This window comes from Atractosteus spatula, chromosome 14 (assembly GCF_055471065.1).
Source record: "Atractosteus spatula isolate fAtrSpa1 chromosome 14, fAtrSpa1.hap1, whole genome shotgun sequence".
NCBI lineage: Eukaryota > Metazoa > Chordata > Actinopteri > Semionotiformes > Lepisosteidae > Atractosteus > Atractosteus spatula.
The window spans coordinates 33,654,623-33,675,263 of NC_142719.1; the positions used below are offsets into that span (position 1 = coordinate 33,654,623).

The 20,641-nt window shown below is 36.0% G+C and overlaps 1 protein-coding gene across 1 annotated transcript in view; it reads left to right on the top strand.

Annotated features, from left to right (window-relative positions):
- LOC148821136 (teneurin-2-like) overlaps positions 1-20,641 on the top strand; it is a 158,326-nt gene that overhangs the window by 82,042 nt on the left and 55,643 nt on the right. Inside the window, 4 exon segments of the mRNA XM_088933428.1 lie at positions 3,390-3,491; positions 13,791-13,985; positions 16,676-16,876; positions 18,715-18,927. Coding sequence (XP_088789554.1) covers positions 3,390-3,491; positions 13,791-13,985; positions 16,676-16,876; positions 18,715-18,927 — 711 coding nt within the window.

Consider the following 20,641-nt stretch of genomic DNA (forward strand, 5'->3'; position numbering starts at 1 on the left):
AAGGATTTGATTACCAGTGAGTTTTTTACCCATGTAAAACTCTGCATGCTAATTTAAGTAAACATGTCATCACAGGATTCTGAAAAAAAAGCTGTTCTGTTTTTACACAACTTTGAATCTGTAATCTTCAGTTCAAATCTCAGATTTGTTTTTCTCTTCTAGGACGCTTGTAGAGAGATTAAAGTTATTGGTTTCGGTATAAAAGAACAAAAAAATAGCAGACACAAAATCAATCATGCAGATTAAAAACAAAGATCTCAAAGACAGGGTCTAAGGTTAAAAAAAGGAAAAAACATGGTTTAATCCTTTCCCTCTCCACACAGTTTGTGATTTTTTTTCTTTAAGCGTTAGTGCTCAGTTGTCAAATTGAATGAGCAGTTGACAGCCCTAATACTTTATGCACTTTGGCATGCCTGTGTAAGCAGCTCAGCTCTGCGCAGCAAAGCATAATCTTTGACAACATTTAAGTTTGCAAGAGCTATTCCATAAAGTGTAGATGAGCATAGTAGTTTCACTTATGCTTGTTCCATTTACATGTATGCCTGTGTACCTATTCATATTATTTTACATCATAAATAGCAATATATGCATACATAAAGTCTGTATATCCAGTGATGGTTAAGTAATTTGTCTTTTCAAAACAACACCTATCATAGGTGGAGAGACTTTCATTTTGTCAGCAGTCAACAGGTTAAGGGTCATTTAAATATAATTTGCTGTTTCAGAGCTTTAATTTAAAAAAAAAATACAAAGAGGCAATGAAATATCTTGCAGTGCAGTATCATTTGCCAGTAATGGTTGCTTGAGATCACTAGTCTATCAATGGGATGTTCAGTGTAGGTATGTAATTCACCAGAAGAGAGAAAATTGCTTAAGTCTTTCCTGATTGCAGATTGTCTTCACACTGCACCAAGTTAAAAATCCTTTAAATATAGCAATACAAATAGTAAACTTAATATAGCAGTTTTTCTCTGAAGGACTGCTACTGTACATTTCAATGTTCTTTACAGATTGGTAAATTGTAAAGTTATTGAGCAGTTCATGGGTTTAATATTATTAATTAATAATTCTAATGATAATGAACTTATCAGACCAACTTACACTTTCATACCATCTGTAATCATAATCAGGACCCTAAAGTATTTTACTATGTAGCTTCAGCTAAAATACTGAGTCATACACTTAGATTCAACTATTGTGCCTAGTAGTTAGCAATTTTATGCCAGTGTGCCACTATTCAAGGAACAGTTTGGTAGAAAAGATTTTTAATTTTGATTGACATAAATGGACACTAGAATTGCCAGATTTAATCAGTTTTGACTTGATTTATCCATAATATCAGGGCTAAAATAATAGTCTTGAAAAAATGAGCCTTGGATTCTTTAATATCTTTGAGGATAAACTTCTACTTTCCTTATCCATCAAGCCAACTTCCAGATACAACCCAGTTTTCCTTTGTCTTGTATGAACAAGGCCTTGCTGTGCTTCTGGGATCTTATAAAATTAGACTTCAAGGTGGTATAATGGCTGAGTTATGGGATTTGAGACCTTACAGACCATAAATCCATCACACCAAGGCTCAAAATACTGTTAGCAACAACATGGATAATAAATTTATTGTCTTGAGAGTTATCCAATTTATGAGTCCTATCTGCTTGCATATTCCCTATTTATGCTTAAGCATACCAAATTATATTCTGGTATATCCATAACCTTTCCATCTAACCTTATGCAGATTAATTGTCGAATGGCCTACTTTTAAAGTTGTAATACTTCTCTTATATAATTAAATGTCACAAAGTCATTAATTTTAATACAACAATAATAATAGGGTGATGACAGCCTTTGTTAAACTGACAGAAATAATAGAAAGAAAGCTGACACAAAAATGATGAGGTTCTTAATTGGGTGTAAATAGAGGTGAGTTATTACTGTAATGTTAATAATCATGTCATTACTTCTTCAATAGTGCATTTCAAGGCTTTTGTTTAGATTTGTCTTTACAAAAAAATCAATTAAAGGTTCCAGATATTTTAAAAGTTAAATAGGGTCTTGTCACTTCTATTTGTTCTGCAGAATGAGATATGTTTTGTATTTCACATTAAAGCTGTTACTACCATATTAGTCAAAAAGAGAACAGCATTTTTTTTTTTGCTTTCTTTAATGATAGAATGATTAATTAAATGATAACATGAATAAATTCATCTCGATGTTTCTAAAAAAATATATACCTTGGTTCATGATTTTGACATTTGCAGTCACACTTCATTGATTCTTTTTGTCAGCAGTTTCACATTCTCATTTAGTCATCCTACCCTCTCCCTCACTAAAGCTCAGATAATCTAATTAAATTCACAATTGCTAGTTTGAAATAATAATAAAGTTAAAGCGAGGTGAAGAACCGACTTGTAATATCTGGAACTGTAGGTAGGGGTGTGATGTGGGCACTCAATAGTGTGATGAATTGGGGGCTGTTTGCATTGATGCTGGGGAGGATGATTTGAGGTAATCAGACACAGTACATGTAATTAGCAGCACTACAGATGGCAAGGTGGGGACTGTACTGAACGGCAGCCTTTTCTGACACACTGTCACGTCACATTCTCCTCCAACTTACTCACACTCCTGTCCTCTACCACTTCTCCTCTGTCTTCGCTCACTTTGTCTCTTAGTTGCCGCCTGAAAAGGCAACCTTTCCTCTAGACTCACTTAAAAATAAATAATAATAATAATAATAATAATATAATCTGCTATGTGACAATCCCGTTGGTTGAAATGAGGATGGCAACAAGTTTATTAAGATGGTGTTTCAAACTTAGAAAATCATTTTAAGCAGCATTATAATCAATCTTTCAGCTCAACTGAAAGAAAAGAACAAAATGGGCCTGACGTAGTCTGGTATTAAAAATCAGCATAAAATCTAAATAGCGGCTCACCAGAAATAACTGTTTTGTGATGTGGAGTGGTGATGGAGGTCAGAAAAGCAGTCTTTAAAAGCAGAAACAGAAATGTCACTCCCTTTTTTTCTGACTAGCCAGGTAACCCATTACCATTACATAAAGACTACTCTGAGAAAAGCAGTACTGATACTATATATATTTTACTTGTGAAATATTGCTCTGTGAATTAGTGTAAGAATTATTCTGCAATGGCAGTATGCTCAAGCTTATAATGAAGAAGTCTGTTAGGTACTGTGTCAGCTGCAAAAACTATATTGAAACTAGCTGTAGTACATCTTCAGAAGCATATTTTATTTTAAGTTCCTTGGTTCACTTAATCATGTCTATTTTGTTGCCCATATGCAATAAAAGTATTATTGAGGACTGGTTTAATTTAAGTAGGCGTTATTGTACTTGTCCCTGCAGTAATTGTTTTCTCTTGTTTTGAAGACTCTGTGCAGGAGTGTCCCAGGAATTGTCATGGCAATGGGGAATGTGTTTCTGGGGTCTGTCACTGTTTCCCAGGATTTCATGGGACTGACTGCTCAAAAGGTATGGTTTCACCGGCAAGTTTTCCATCACACCTGTAATTATTGGTAACACTTTAGTTCAAGGGTGGCAAATGACACTTGATAAAACAAGCTACTAACACTGAATAAAACATGACCAGTGTGTTTATCTATGCATTTGTTATCAACATGCAGTTAACCATGAGGAGAGGTGAGCTACTACTGACTTTATGACACTCTACTAATGCTTACTTTACATAATCCATCTTGCTGTGTCTTAATATGTTTTACAAGCCCTAATCTGAGTTTTTACCAGATTTGTATTACTTGTACTGACATCCTAATCCCTGACAATTTGAAAGAAAAAAAATCCAATTAATTTAAATGTAAGAAGGAAATTTCAGAAAACTAGGATAGCAAATTGAATAAACTGAAGGACTACAGTACTAATAGAAAATCATTACAGAAGATATTAAAAAATATAGTGGGTGGCTTTTTTCCCTCCCTAAGTATTACAAAGGTTTCCTTACAATTTGTGCAGTATTTTATTTTTCATTTAATTCAAATTAATGTTTGATTTCTTGGTGGTGCTTTGTTAACTTAAATATCTATTTTCTACTTTTGTGTGGAGTTTTATTTTTTACTTTTTTTTTTCATTTTCCTTTATGTGGCTTCCTACACCCAGGACGACATCATTTTTTAAAATACAAATACAACGGTATGTTCTTCCTTTTGTTTTGTTCTGTTTTTCCGCACATTTTTTTTTGTGCTGTGCTGTAATTCTTCCTCAGGCTCTCACAGATTCTGTGGCTAAAGCGGATATGCTGACCTTAGGAGATTCTGGCAATGTCTAATTTTCAAAAAGAACTACTCAAACATTTGAACTGCAAATATCCAGTAACAGAGTTTGTCTTAAGGTCCAAAGAGGTAAATCTGCACATGTGTACTTAGCCTAACTTGTTGAATTTTATTGCTTGCACAGAACAAATCTTGGGAGGCAAGAATGTGATGCAAAAAGGCAGAAATTCCCATAGGAGAAGCTTTTGCCCAGGATGTCTCCACATCTCAATTCCTACTGAACATTTGTTGTGACTACCCTTTTGAACATTCTACTTCTGCCGTCCTTTGCAGTTTATTGTACTCTGCATTTCATTTTGATGAGCTTTGTGAAAGACAGCTCAAACAGCCTCCCCTACACCCATACTACTGGAACGTACATTAGCTTTCCTGCTCTGTCCATTGCAATCTCCAGTTAAACTTCATCCTCTCTCTCTCTGTTAAAGAGCACTGCTTTTTCTGAAACTACGAAAAAGCTTAAGTAATTTTATAACATTTTAAAAAAGGCAGGAAGTGCTTGAATTTAAATAAAACTTTTTGCAGTGTATCTTGTTGAAAACAGATAGCTTCAGTAATGTTAGAATCATCCCTTTAACATTTTTGTTGCTATGGGTGGGAACGTCACTGAATATATTTGCTGTTCTCATCTTAGTGTAAGGAATGTCAAAAATATTCTTGTAGTTATCCTACCACGTAATCGAACAAATGAACTTTGGCTAAAGGAAGCAGTGCAGTGTTTTCTGCTGGAGATATTGTTTGTGAACATAATGTCAATGCTCAGTTTCCCTTACGTTAGGCTTGTTGTTGGTACGTACAGTAATTCTTATAATTAATTTTATTTGTGTTAGCTGTTGCATTTTGGAAGTGCAGTATAATAGCACCAGGTCTCCTTCTTATATTATGTAATGGTGATTGGAATAACAGTTTTGTAGAAAATCTCCTAACTCAGTCGACAAGCTTTAATCTGCATTTCTGAGCTTTTTTTTTGTCTTTTTTGTTGTATTGTTGTATTGGATCCTGCCATAAAACAAATTTCCCTCAGGGGGTAATAATAGAGCTTGAATTAAATTAATCAATTAACAAAAGACTTTGTACTAGTTCTGTACAGTGCTTGTTTTCAGTTAACGCGGTGTGCAGAAAGCTGATATTATATGAAATATCATTGACTTACTCTGATAGCCTCAGCTGGTGTTTTCTCATTTATGTGGAAAAGCGTCATTCCTCATAATACAGGACTCAATGTGCCCTGTTGAAGGTTACAGAAGCATCAACCATGCATTCAAAGCTCTAAGTGTCATTGAGATCAAAGGTTTAGTGAAGCTCTTGATATAGGCTTATACTACTTAAAGCCTTTGTGTGTGTATACTTTAATGGATTATGTGTTTTGAAATAAACATTTAATAAAAAAAGAAATTAGGAAATAAATTAATCAGCATCTAAATACTGGCAGGCCTTTCAAGGCTTTAATTAGACTACAACCACATCTGCTGACTGACTTTTAATTGTTATTGGACGAGAATGGGTAATTTGCACCTTTTGGCACGTAGAGAGCTGAGAAAGCTCTGGCTTACTTAAAAAGTGTGGAAACTCTAATCAGCATGTTTATGTGCTTCAGTGTGCCCCCTCTTACTCTATGGTGTTTAGGAGATCAAAGGATTAGCTCACAGGAACTGTGCTGGTGCTGTTGGAGTGCCATGGCAGATGTCTCTACTAGCTCTGCAATGTGTTTGTAAAAGCTTGTGCTTGTCATTTCCACTGTTTCAGAGGAAACTGAAGCTCAGATGTGACGCTAGATATTACTGAGTGGAGTGCAATTCTTGACTGGATGACTCACCATGACTGAGGAGATCTCAGACACTGGGAGTGACAGAATATCAGCCCACCAAGTCAATCTAAGACTCTTTTGATGTAGTGCTGCATTATGCCTTTGTTTTATCCTTCATTCATCTCTGCCTGCTGTAAACAGAAGGAGAAGGAGAAGGTTTGTTGGAATAAAAAAAAATATTTCTGACACAGTATAATGAGTGGTCCCTTGTAATAGTCCAAAAAGAATTAAAGTATCTGTTTCCAGAAATTGAAATTGAAGATAAACGTCTGTTTCATCTTTGTAATTGTCATTAAAAAAACGTGACACTCTTTCCACTCACAAAGTAAGATACTATATTCAGTCAGAGGGTTTCATTTACTCTTCTTTTATGTGAGCCTGATACAAAAATATAGCCTGTTTTTGACAGTGCCTTATGTTACCTGTCAGGAAAAATATTCCTGAACATCACAGAGACAGAAAAGGGAAATCAACAAGGAAGCCTACAAGATCAACTTACACTCTAACAAAATTGCCCTCAAATGAATTATATCAACATTTTTCTTTCAGAGCACAAGGGAGACCCTCTGGGCTACATTTAGATTGGGGCATCCTGAGAATTACTTTTAAAAATAATGGCAGCTTCATATTACTTGAGGGTGAAAGTGTTATCACTTTCGTTATAAAATCATGTAGGAAGGAAGCAGGGGGACACTCCGGTGAGGTTTCAGCTGACAAAATTTAACCTCAAGATGCATTTAGTATTCTAAAAAGAAATGAATCTGAAAAAACACCAATTTTAACATCAGTAATTTCTAATAGCAAGATATTTTGAGTATACTTGAACACTGACATGCTGTCATCACTCAGTTCATAAACAGTAGCTTGATGACAGAGAGGGAAAATAGGTACCAAAAATAAAATTATTCTTAAGAGCATTGTGTTGCCACCAAATGTTTGACACCAGTTGGAAATGTAGGTGTAAATTGACAGTGTTTTCCAACTTCCAGACTTGTGTTTGTCCTGTCAGTACCATTGTGGTGGACCTGCAAAAGACTAATGATAAATAAGTAATTTAGTCATCACTATAAATTGGATGTCTGAGTATGTGAAGTGTGAGCTATAACAGACTATAGTAACAATAATTACTGGAGCAATATTAGGCACCAAATTTCATTTTTTGCCGCTTTGTATAATTATTGAAAGCATAACTCATTTAATGTTGCAGTCCAGTATCAAAATGACTTTGTTCATTTAAGTTCAGGAAATAAAAGCTGTTTGGACCTAGTGGCAGGCTGTCATGTTGTTGTAGCTCTTTTTACAGCACCATGAATGTCACAAATGTGATGAATAGGGATTTTTTTAAATAGTGAAAGCATCCACAGAAGTTTATTAACATGACATTAACTATGGTGAGAGTCAACAATATGCTGTCTTGTTTTATTCTCAAGCACAAACAAAAACAAAGTTAATAATAAAAAGCCTAGCTTTTTATTGCATTCAGATACAGAAATGCATATTGACATGTCAAAAATTGCCTTTTTTCTTTTTGGAACAATCATGGTACATAATTAATACAGCAAAGATAGATAATATTGTTTATTACTGGGGCCTATTAGATGTGGTATAAATAAAGGCATAAGAAACTGAGAATGTGGTTATTATTATGATTCACAAGTAATGCGTGACTACTCAATACCATTCTCTGTCTTTATTTGCATTGATGAGTAATTGATACTGGAGAGAATTTTGCCACTATGGATTAGGAACTTACCTGTGAAAATATTAAAGGGCAAAATACCAAAATGGTATATCTCTCTACAAATAATTGCTTTCCTTCTGTTATGGAAAAGAAACTAATTACTCTGAGAGTGATTTGACTGACAGTGCAAAATAATGCCTAAGGCCATGAACTGTTCATGTAATGATATATAGGAGGTCAGGGAGCCAATATCTTCTATTGTTCATCAGGGAGCTGGGTGATTAATTGTTGGGTTATCCTGCTGTTAAATTACATTTAATTACATTTTTTAACTGACATCGCAGCAATTTTGTTTTATGTTTGAGCTGGCGGGATTAGGTCAGCCGTAAATGAGAAGGGCTCATGTTCACTTTGGAAAATGATCAAATGAATGATTGTTACCAGAGACGATGGAAATAGTGAGTGACAAAAATGAAAGGTGCTTCTTCCCTCTTTGGGTACAGGCGGTAAAAATTACCTCATGACGTTTGTAAGATAAGTTCAAGAAATAACATTTAAAGAAGTGAATTACTTTAGGATGTCTTTGTTTTTGTTTTTTAACTTAGTGATTTCAGGTATTAAAACTCGGTATTTGATTAAACCTGAATTTATTCAAACAATACATGCTATTAATGACAAATGTTAAATTTTTCCCCACTGAAATACAAAGTATGACTAGTATTTTATATTATTGGTAGAGATGTATCAAACACTATGTACTAGTTAGCCTTGAGAACAGTTAATTAAGATTAATTGTTTCAACCCCCAAGGCACCTGGAATAAAGAATATATTTATTCTGACTATGTTCAATATTCTACTGCTATGGACCAGCTTCTAGCTAACTAGAATTAGAAAACAAGCTCTTAAGCTAAGTAGTAACTTGACCTTTGATAGTTAAAACATCATATTGCTGCAAATTACAGAAAGGCCACATTGCTTCAGGTAATTTAAATTATTTTCATTAATCAAAGACTTGATCCCCCCCCCCCCCTCTTGTGATGTGCGGTAACTTTCCTAGTTTTAATTAAAGCATCTGTATACTTTTAATTCCATCGATCTCCGTGGAGGGAGGTGTCAGGGTGTTTAACACAGCTCAGCGTGTGTTGGATCTTTTTTTCTAATGTAATTAAATACACCCTAGATTAATTAATCCTCTAGAAGGCTACCTTTAAAGACAGCATCTAGAAATATCTCTCCCTTGTCTCTCTCTCCTCCTTAAAGCACAACATCAGTAGTCTTCACACCTCTGAACACCGATGACAGGCCAGCTTGTACAAGATATCGTTCCATCAGAGCTACTCCTAACACTTGCTGACCTAGTTTTTTGTGATTGATGTAACCCCAGTGATCTTTTAGCAATGTACTTTTTTGCTCTGACTTTTTGTTTTTTGAAAACTTAGAAATCTTATTACAGTGTTCGTTATGTAAGAAGTATACATGTAGTAGGTACTCATATAGTAAAATTAAACTGATAGTAAGGAATAGAGAGAGTGATTTTTGTTACTCCTAGTGATTATCCAGATTGAATGATACCAGCAATTGCTATGTTTGCATGAATTCTTTCTACTGTTAAATACAGAATATCCTGATAACACCTGAACATACCAAATTATAAAATTAATTGATAAGCCTAAAAACACAACCAGGAGCCCAGACAAGAATGTATACAGCATTGAATGTTTTTCCGGGATTGCATACAAACAGTTAGTTTGAAGAATAGTACATTATTTTAAGTATAGTTACCTTCACAATATGCATTTGGCAACCTTTTTTAAAAAATGTCTAGGTCCCCTTTCAGGCAGTTCAGATTGTGACAGAATTCTGACTGGTACATTAAATTCACGAGGTGATTATTACTTTGGAAACACATTAGGATTGCTTTGCTCAAAAATATTAATTAAATGTCAAAATACTAGATCTCAAGTATGAGTCCCTCCAGTATTTTTAAGCCATTAATGTTTGTCTTATAGATTGTATGCAATCTCAAAGGATAGACAGATAATCTATTTATCTGCTTGGCTTTACTTCTACCTCTCCTGTAAACATAAGCAGGATCAAGATCAGATGGTTTGTCCTTCAAAAACATGCCTGGTTCAGAGATATCCACATATTTCCATGCAGTGGGTCACTTGGCACCTGCAGAAGAGTATTGATTGGAGGAGCAATGTCACTTTCACAAACAAACCTGCAAACTCTCAGTCACCAGCATGACCCAGGCCCTGGCCATGACATTGTGGCCATTCACACCCAACCAACCACAGTAGTGCTTGACAAATTATGTTTCACCATTTGGGGATTCCTGGCCTCAACTGACTAATGATATAGCATAGTCCAGACCCAAGTTAGAAATGCCTTTAGGCTTTATCAGGCATAACATGCATGATGAACAAAATCTTTTCCTTGTTGGGTTTATCAGGAGTCCACAATTCGTATGGTATATGGTGAAATAAAACAGTTTAAAAGTGATTAACGTATGCTTTGTCCGTGTATGTACTGTATAACCCCAGTGACCTTAACTTGTTCTGACTCAGCATACTGTATATGTCAGTGATTTTGTAGAGTGGTTTGTAGGTAATATGTTCAGTGCTTTAAAATAAAAAGTACTGTACAGTAAAGATTCAGAAGGTGATAGGATACTACATTTGTAATGAGAGAGAAAAGGAGAGAGCTTTCTAAGTTTAATTGGTCTGTACAGGAGTCTACCGCCTCCAGGTATATCCTGGTTAGAGTTTTATGTATTAAGGCAAAGGCTGAGGTCAAGATTGTGGAGTGTGCAGTAGGGAAAAAAGAACCATAAAATTGGAATAAGAATAACCAGCATTAATCATATTCACACTAAGTAGTATGCCTACTACACACAATGTGTTTCTCATATGGCTATATGTGGCATTTTTATTATTATTAACTCATAAAACTATATGAAACACTCCATGACCACATTTTACTGTCACAGCACTTATCATGAGTATCAGTTACTGCTCATTAATAAAAATCCTTACTTCCTAAAAGAAACACGCAGAGACTTTCAACACATAAAAGGTCAAAGTCTATAATACATTATACATATGCAGTGTTCTCCAAGGGACTTTTCGTAAGAAAAGACCATGGGTAATGTGTCAAATCTTGAGGAGGTCTCAGCTGTTTGTATGGTTTTTCAACTGCCCCTTCTATTGAAAAGTTAGAGAACAATCTCTGCTCCCTTTAAAACTAAATATTATTAAATACTGTAAATGAAAACAGAATACTGTACTTAAAAAAAACATTGACTTAGTAATTCTAATTTTCAAGTATGCTGAAATAGTGGCTTTTCCTTATTTGAATTAAGGCGTTTATTTAACAGTGTAGTGTAGGGTTCAGAGAAAATCAGAAAAAATCAGTTTTTTTCTAGTATACTAGTATTGTAAAGAATTTATTAAACTCTTACTGATGTCCTAATGTGTACAGTATATCCTTAAGTTTATTATTTATATATTTGTGAAATGAGCTCAGCTTCCACTACACAGTGTCACACATATAAAAATGTTAAATATGAATTAAATATTATAATAATGATACATTTTAAAGAATATTTATTATTTCTGTTATTTCTAAGCATTTGTGTCTTTTTTTTTCCATGAAATGTGGTAAGTAATTAACAACCGAGACACAAACACTATTTACCAGCATGCTTCACCAGTAGCAACAGAGTCTTGCTGTGAAGTAAGAAAACTCAAATGAAACAACCACCCTCGTTAATTAAACAAAAGGCAGTTGTAATTAATAACAAAGTTTTCTTTAGTGACTAAGAGTTCCTTCTTGATATCTCCCAGTGATTTTAGTTACCAGCCAGCTCAGCATTGAGGGATTAAACTTGCTACTGTTAAGAAGCGGGAGGTTAATGCACTAGTGCGTTTGTGCAATGAACCACGTTTCTGGAACACCACAGGGACTACGAGCAGCTAGTTGCTAAAAATACAGATTATATAAGAGGCTCCCTTTGACACCCAGGTCCATGCAGCACAGAAGTTTATGTAAGCTTTGGTTTCAACTTGCTTCAGGGTTGGTGGTTTGACTTTGCAAACTATTTCAAATGTCTTCATACTGTACAATATCTGTCAGACAAAGATAATTGTTGGTGAGTTGACTATTAAGCCTGTGATCAATAGGTTCTATTTAATATTCTTTCTATTTTTTTTTATCCCCTGTTGGTATACTGTATAGGAAATAGAAATATAAAAAAGATAAATTCAGTAAGAATCCCAGTTTAATCTCGCCATATTAAACTGGCTCATCTCTTTGAAAAAACCTACATGTATGGCCTATAACTTTCATAGGTAGGAGTTTCTTACCCCAGATGACAAAAAGCATAGACACTTGTATGCACTTGAAGATATTCTTGAAGTAAAATCTATTCCACATCCAGGAAGGAGAAGTTGAAAAATAAATTGGTTTTAAGCATAAGTGCAGGGCTGTCAGTCGTGTTATTATAGTGTTTAATCATGATAAAAGAGGCCTCTTTAGTATGTAAATTTAGAAAGCGACTAATACATCTGCCCCAGGTCCAGCATGCAGAAGAGGACCCATCTGCAAGTTAATTACTTGCTGGTCGCCAAAAGGCCACATTGCAAAATTGACTAGGTTAGCTAGTGGAGATAAAACATCTGAAATGGAGGCATAATAGCTATAATATCCCTTGCTTTATTAGTAAAACAGACCATCACTGAATCTCAGACTCTCACTTCAAGAGCTTATCTCAACAATATGTACCACCTGCATTAGGCCACTGCTACTGTTTGTACCACCTGTCATCACCCCATACAGTGAAGTTTTATAGTCAAATTGATTAAATTGTGGAATACATCTGTTTTGTAAAACCATTTCAACCACGAGACCAAAGTGTATTTTAACTGTTCTTGCAAAGAAGCAGAGTATATCATTAAAGGCTAAGAAAGTTCAAACGACATTAATGGGATTCTTTGCATGTAAAGTAACAACCCTTTCACCCTTTCATATGCCCAGACTGAATGGCGAACTAATAATCCAATTTAAACAACAGAATGAAGTAGCTGACGATCCTTTGGATGCTGGAATGGGGTGTTATGGGTTTAACTGCTGTCAGGAGTACAGCAGCAGTGTCATGGGTACACTGCTGTTGTACCCTGAGCGAGGTGCTTTACTCAAATTGCCCTGTAAAGTTTTCCCTTCTGTACAAATGGATATTTTCAGGTTGTCATTGAAGTAACATACAGTATGTCAATTTTTTCATGTATTTTCTAAAAATGGGTGGCATGATGGTGTAGTGGTTAGCATTGCTGCTTTGCAGCGCAGGGGGCTTGGGTTCAGTTCCAGACCGGGGGTGCTCTCTCTGTGGAGCGTGTATGTTCTCCTTGTGTTTGCATGGGTTTCCTGCAGGCGCTCTGATTTCCTCCCATAGTCCCAAAGACATACTTGTGGGTTAATTATCTTCTGGGAAAGTAGCCCCTGTTGTGAGTGAGAGTGTGTTTGTGTGTGCTCTGTGATGGACTGGAGGCCTGTCTAGGGTTCATCCCACCTCACACTGGAACAGCTCCCCTGTGACCCTGAAATGGATGGAGCGGTTAGATAATGGTCAGGTGGCTGGGTTTTCTGAAAGTTTGTACTGTTACCATTCCATTTGTTCATATTTTACTGCCCAAAGATTTAAAATGACTCACATAAGAGTAACATAAAATGTACAGTATATAGTATAGGTTAATTGATGAAAGATATTCAACATGTTTTGCTTTGTTGGAAAGATTGTATTTGGTATTATAGTAATAACAATTACTCATTTTCTATCAAACAATAAAAACACTCATTTCAACCTAAGCCAAGATATCAATATCTCCAGGTTGCTGTCAGTAGATTATATATACAGTATATAAATAAATGACTGAAGGGTTTCAAACTTTCCTGGGAATATGAACTAACCAAGTTTTTCATTTATCATTTTATTTTGCAGCTGCCTGCCCTGTCTTATGCAGTGGAAATGGCCAGTATGACAAAGGAGCCTGTATTTGCTACAGTGGCTGGAAAGGGCCAGAATGTGATGTTCCCATTAACCAGTGTATTGATCCCAAATGTGGGGGTCATGGCTCCTGTACAGATGGCACCTGTGTCTGCTCCCTGGGATATAAAGGGGAGAACTGCGGAGAAGGTAGGCCTTGGAAAGAATAAATCTTACCGTTTAACTTTTTACGTTTTCCATTTACAATGAAAGCATGCAACCTTGATACAAACCTTTGTTGTTTCGAATGGACATGTAAGAGATGTGTCATTTTTGTGTTGCACTTGGTCTGCTCTCTTTTGGTCCAAATTTGACTTCTTCATTTTAATATAATCAGTTTTCCTTTCTTGGATATGGAATATGCAGTGTTACTTTTCACCTTAAAACTGACTGCCCTGTGTTCAGCTATATATTTGTTTTTCATGAAAAGGTTTGTTTGATTTGAGCTAAAACATGCTTTTCAGAAAGTGGTGGCTAACATAACTTGTTTTTAGAAGTCTGTTAACTTAATCCTTAGATGTTTCTATGTTAACATTCTGTGTTACAGTATTTATTGTTGTACATTAAACTCTGCACTATTTATGAACATATAATAATTTCCAGCAAACAGTGGTCACGCCTAGTGCCCTAGAAGAGCACATTCCTAGTGCTGAAAGAGACAGGGAAACAATAAAATATGTGTTTTTTAATAAAGTGTAACGCTAAGATGAAAAAACAGACAAAATAACATATTTTTAAGATATTTTCCAAATGATTCATTTTCCTGTTTAGGTTTTTCATTTTTCAAAACATTTCATTGTAAAAGCAGGGTTAGTTTCTTTTTACATCTTGTAACACTGTAGGAATATAAATAAGTGTTTTCTGCCTAAAGTGTGTAGGATCAACAGTACTGTTTAATTAATTTTGTGGGTTGTGACATCATGAACATACAGGGAAAAACCCAGGCCCAGCGTAATAGATCTGAAAGCCGGGACACTTATCGCAGCCTCCAACCACAGCAGTTCCTGCTGCGTCGCCTTTCTCTCTTTAATCAAGTTATTTTGCTCATGATAAATATTCTTCTTTGAAGCACAATGGTGAAAATCACATTTACTAATTTGTTTTATGTGAAACTTAACCTTTGAGTAAAACAGCAGACAAAGCGCTAATCCATACTTTGTCGATACCTTTAGCTGCTAATCCTGAAATATAATTTTACTCTCCAAAGCCACGGTGAGCAGCTTATCGATGGCAGCTCCTAACATTCTTCAAAAACGTCTCTGTTAAGTGTTTAGTTTTTTTATTATGTTTTTAGGGGATGGAAAGGCAGCCCTGTAATTAGTTTCTATTCCAGCAATAAGTTCTGTTCTTCTCGTTGACTGAACTATGGGGAGTAATCTTCCTCAAGTGATTTATCCATGCAATTTTCTATAAATAAAAAAGGAGCTAATTTCTCCAGGCAATGGGATCTTTGCCATTACTGGTAACTTTTATAGTGTTCTGATTCAGCAAAATTGCTTTAAACATTGAATGTAAATCCATAATGACTAGTGCCTTCTTGGGAATTCTCTATCATACCCACTTAAGGATTATATTATTCCTAGATGAAGGATAAGCACAAAACTGCAGCGAATACATCAGAAATTTTATTAAGGGTTGAAATCTATTTTATTGATCAGGCTTTTAAGACGAATTGCCTGAAGTTGATTCATACGTTGTTTTCTAAAAGTTCAGCTAGAGAAAGAGAAATGAAACTCAACGGAGAGAAGGGGTGAAGGGTTGAGAGACAGGGTCAGCAGTTTTTTTTCCTTGTGCTACAGCGGGTTTTTTATATCTAATATTCATTGCTCCGGAGTCACTCAAACAATTTACCTGAAGACACAGTGACACTGAAATCGATATTTTTGATCTGTAATTTCTGCAGCATAAACAGAAGCTGGTTCTATTAATGACTTTGTCACAAGAAAATGAAATGGGAGGTATTTTGTCAGAGGTAGTCACCAAAGTTGAAGTGTACTGTAGGTGAAGGGGGGGTGAGGGTGAGAAATATTTGACGCATGGCTTTCACTCTAAGTATATAGATAGCTTTTCACTTTCTTGTCAATTTTATGGGCAGTATGAATTTAAATGACATTTACTCGGGAGAGAAAATAACTAAAGATTTAGTTGCAACTGTGATGTAGGAGTGCTATTGAAGCTTACTCCATATCTGAAGTAATGAAACATACTGTAATCCATTGGGTAGGAGCTGTCAGCACTTGTAAAATGAAAGTAATACTATACTTCTATGAAGATTCCTTTCTTTGATGAATGCTATAAAGGTGTAATTAATTCATATTGGAAGCAGAGTCAGTTGTATTGATGTGAAAAAATGCTCTGATAATGAGAACTTTGATTATATTTGTCATAGCTGTAAATTCCACATTTTGTCATGCTTCCTTTCTACAATTAAGCTGAATAGAATTCGTGGGAGTAATGGGAGTTGTTTAATAAAGTAATGAAGTTTTATGTGTCAGAATATTCAGCGATGACTAGATTATTTTCTTGTCCTCTCTTAAATTACATGGTTAAAAAAATAAAAAAGGAGGTTTAATCTTGGCAGGACTAAAGCCAAAAGACAACAGCACTTGTTTTATTTCAGGACCCGTTTCACACTTCTAAACGCTCCGAAGATGCATTACGTGTTTGCAGTCTGCTGACACTTCAGGACCATTTTAAAAAAAAAAAAGAGTTGTGTTTTTTTTTATGCTGAAAACTCCTGGCTCGGCTTGAGGTTGCTAAAGCACTTCGTGAGCCTGAAACTGATGCGAGCCGTTTTATTCTGATGGATGATTTCTCTCTGTCTGGGTAATGTCTTGCAGTGGATTGTTTGGACCCCACTTGCTCAAACAATGGCATATGTGTGAATGGGGAGTGCCACTGCAAGCCTGGCTGGGGGGGGCTGAACTGTGAGCTCCAGCGGGCTCAGTGCCCAGACCAGTGCAATGGCCACGGGGCCTTTATCCCCGACACTGGCCTCTGCAGCTGTGACCCCAACTGGATGGGACCTGACTGCTCCGTGGGTAAGTGTCGCTCAAACCTGAGCTTCCTGCACAAGAAGAAAAACAGACGTTCCCCGAAGTACACAAGAATGCTGGAAAGCAGAAATAACCCTTAATCCCTCTGAGGACTTGCTTCCTATTAATCCTCTTTTCCTGCCGCAGTTTTTTTTTTTTTGGCAGTGATCATCTCTTAATAGATTGTTGGAAATGTACACATGCACACACATACCCTTTCCAGCTGAGAATTCACAATGAGCAGAAATCCATTTGAAGTGATTGGGATTCTGAAAATGGGTTGGTTTTAGAGCATTATAAAGAAATCACCTTTAATCTGATTGTTTTCCTGTCCTGTGTTCCTTCAGCTACGCCACAGCCAAAGAGAAAAGTCCCCTGTAATAGATTTGAAATCAATGTCCTTGTATATGTGTATTTGCCATAAGCCCATCTGGCCAGCAGGGGACATCTGTCACATTTAGGGAATGTTTGCCTTTGAGCAAATAGACACTGAGCTGCATCCATCTGTACTCAGCAGTGCATTTCAAATAATGAGACAGTAACAATGCATCTAAAAACACTTTCATTACTTTAGTGGTGAGTTGGGGGAACATGTGAAGAATTAGGATTTAGTCTGACCATGTTTGTTTTTGTAGGATGTAATAAACAAATTAGTGGGGCCCTCCATTGGAATGGATTGGAAGGTTTAGTTGTTTCGAAAATGTGCTCTGGTAGAAAAGATAATTTCCAATGGTCTGAGACTACATTTTGAAGAGTTCCAAAAGCCAGCAAGCTTTGAAGGACGTTCTAACCAATTAAATCATGCTGACGGTTACATTCCTTGGTGATTAAAAGTTGATATATCATTGTATATGTTTTCTTTAGGATGTGGGGAAAAAAATGAAAAATGGTGAAGAAAATAAAAAAGACTAGATGTCCCGAACGAAAGAAAATTAACCTCAATGAATATCTGAACGCAGCTGAAAAGAAAATGCCTTGCAACAATTTCATCTTGTTCCTTGTAGGAGTCGGTCAGATAAATTGCCTTCTCTCCAAATCTAAAAGATCTGTACAGTGTGTCTGTTCTGAAAACAAAGGAATTTGAAAACTCTTTACATATTCAGTCATACAGCCCTTCAAATAGCATTAGCGCATATCTGAAGTTAAGGAAGAACTAATTGATTACTACCAGTCAAATCATACAAGTTCATCTCATGAAACAACCATTCACTGTCCTTTGCTAATTATAGTCATAAACATACAGTATTTCAGTGGAGAGAATTTCATTTCATTTAATGTATGTATAATTCTTTTAAGAAATTTGAAGTTTTAACTTCACAAATGAAGTTAAAGACTTTTTTATATAATTTACATTATTTTTGCTTTAGCACACAGACTTCACTAGAGCTAAAGGTACTAAACTAAAGGTAGGTAAAGAAAAACGTGGGAGTTGAAGTTATATTAATTCGTGAGAAATGAAGTCAATTATTTTGTATTCGTGACAATTTGGAAAGGGTAAAGAAGATTCACACAACAACAATTGTTTAATCTCCAAGTTCTATTTCTCAATCTCGTGGGCAGAAAAAAAATCCAGCCAAAGTAGCTTTTGCTGTCTTCTTTAGCCAAGCAGAGTAATTGGTGATGATTAAATCCGTAGCTTCACGACAACGGCTCTGCCCCTCAAACCGAATTACCCGCATCCTCGACACCCTGTTGTTTTTGTTGAACACTTTACGAGGTCTAGGGCTCTGGATTGAATCCCTAGATGTATATACAATGAGCTCTACAACGTGAGAGCTCTCCACTTGGCTGGGTTGAGTTTTTTTGGAGTGTGTTTGTAAATAAAGTGCTCTTGCTTTTTACAGAGGTGTGCTCCGTTGACTGTGGCACCCATGGTGTGTGCATGAGTGGAGTGTGTCGCTGTGAAGAAGGTTGGACCGGGATGGCATGTGACCAGCGCGTTTGCAATCCCCTCTGCGTGAAACATGGCACCTGCAAAGATGGAAAGTGTGAATGTGAGCAGGGCTGGAATGGAGAACACTGCACCATCGGTAGGCAAACTCCAAGCAACAGATCAGGCACTTACTATTTTATTTTAAAAATCAATCTTCTTCATGGGGTCTTGAAGGGACAAGTCTATGTTTGCAATGCCTGTGGTCGTGGAAAGGTCTCGTCAAACAGAAATTGCTCTTCGCATTTCACCCATTTTTTTTAAGGCTCAACTCAGGAGCCTTTGTTCGACAGCTTTTCAGTTTCCTCTTGTGATGAATGCTAATTGTTCAGGCATACTGTCAGCTAAAACACAGTTCAGCTTGTTATTATTCAGCCTTAACACAAACATTCGCATGTGTGTGCCTACCTCGCTCAGAGATAAAGTTATCTCTCCCTCAGGCAATTTAGAAATTCAAACCCATGTTGTAACGAATTAAGCTGCAGACAGCACGAACAAGCCTATCTAAGAAAGATTCTTCTTATGTCTTATCACCATGTTTAAATCATGAAGTAAAACTAGCGGACAAGAAAAAATAATATTATGTTATCAGTTTTCACATATATGCGCAGAGATATAGACAGTTTAGACAGAATGTGAAAAAAACACTTAAGTGTATGGGTTTCAACAGGGTTTTTACATTTTAAATATGTGAACACTGATGTTATTCAGTCTTTATCATTTAGATAAATTACACCCTAGTGTACTTCTGTGTACAAAACAAATGCCACACACTTGCCCTAAGTGCCTTCCTCCAAATGTCTAATTAAATCCGATGCTCTGTGTACAATATGGAGGATAATTTAACTTTTTCCAATTATATTTCCTATTAAAAATAGGGCTTTTAATGTTTATTTCCCCAAATCAGTATAAAAGCTGATATATTAACTCTTTCAGATAAAGCATGTACCATTTTTTCCGGTGAAAAATAGCAGCTCTCATTTTCTGTCCTTTTTAAACATTAGCTTTTGCTACTCTTTATGTAGTATCTCAACCAGAAATTACTGAGTGAGATTTAATTACAAATAAAAAAAATATTATGGATAGAAACAGCTGCCAGAACAGATAAATAAAATTACCCTACAAGGTTGGCTTCGTTTGTATTGACAAGCCATCTATGATTCGTTGTGCTGTGTTTACCATTCATTCCTCTGAGTGAGCTCCTATTGAATGTGTTATGAATACAGCTTCTAGTGGAAGTTTGCATCTCATCCAAAATTTGCCTAAGGCAGCAGCACAGTATCTCTCCTTTGAGGCTTGAATTGAAAGCATCTGATTGTAAGGGTTAATGTATTCTGCAGTGGTAAAACATAGATAAACTCTGGAGTGTATCTGAATTGACATGGTCAATAAAATTCTTTGCTTATGCCTGGAGACGCTATCATTCAATAGATTTCTACCACGAGCTAGTTTTCCCTGGTATGCTATGAACGTGAACTACTCAACATAAAGATGAGTGATGTAGTTGAAGATTAATGCAAACAGTGGTTTAGAACAGAATTTGTGACTTTTCTAGTTAATATATATCAAATAATATATGTAAGGAGAGACAGTGATGTAAGAGAGACTAGGCCCACTCCTCCAGTAGGTGCAAACTCTCCTGTCAGGCACTGTCAAGCTTGCAGAGGGTTAAATAACAAATGGCACTGCATGTGGAGAAACCACTCTACATATTGGGTGTCTCCTTTTTCCCCAAGTGGTACGGGAGATGTGGACAGAAAGTCAAGTCTTAAAAACAAACATTTAAATTGTATATTCCAAATTGGGTAGGTATAATTTAAAAAAAAAATGGCTAAATTAAA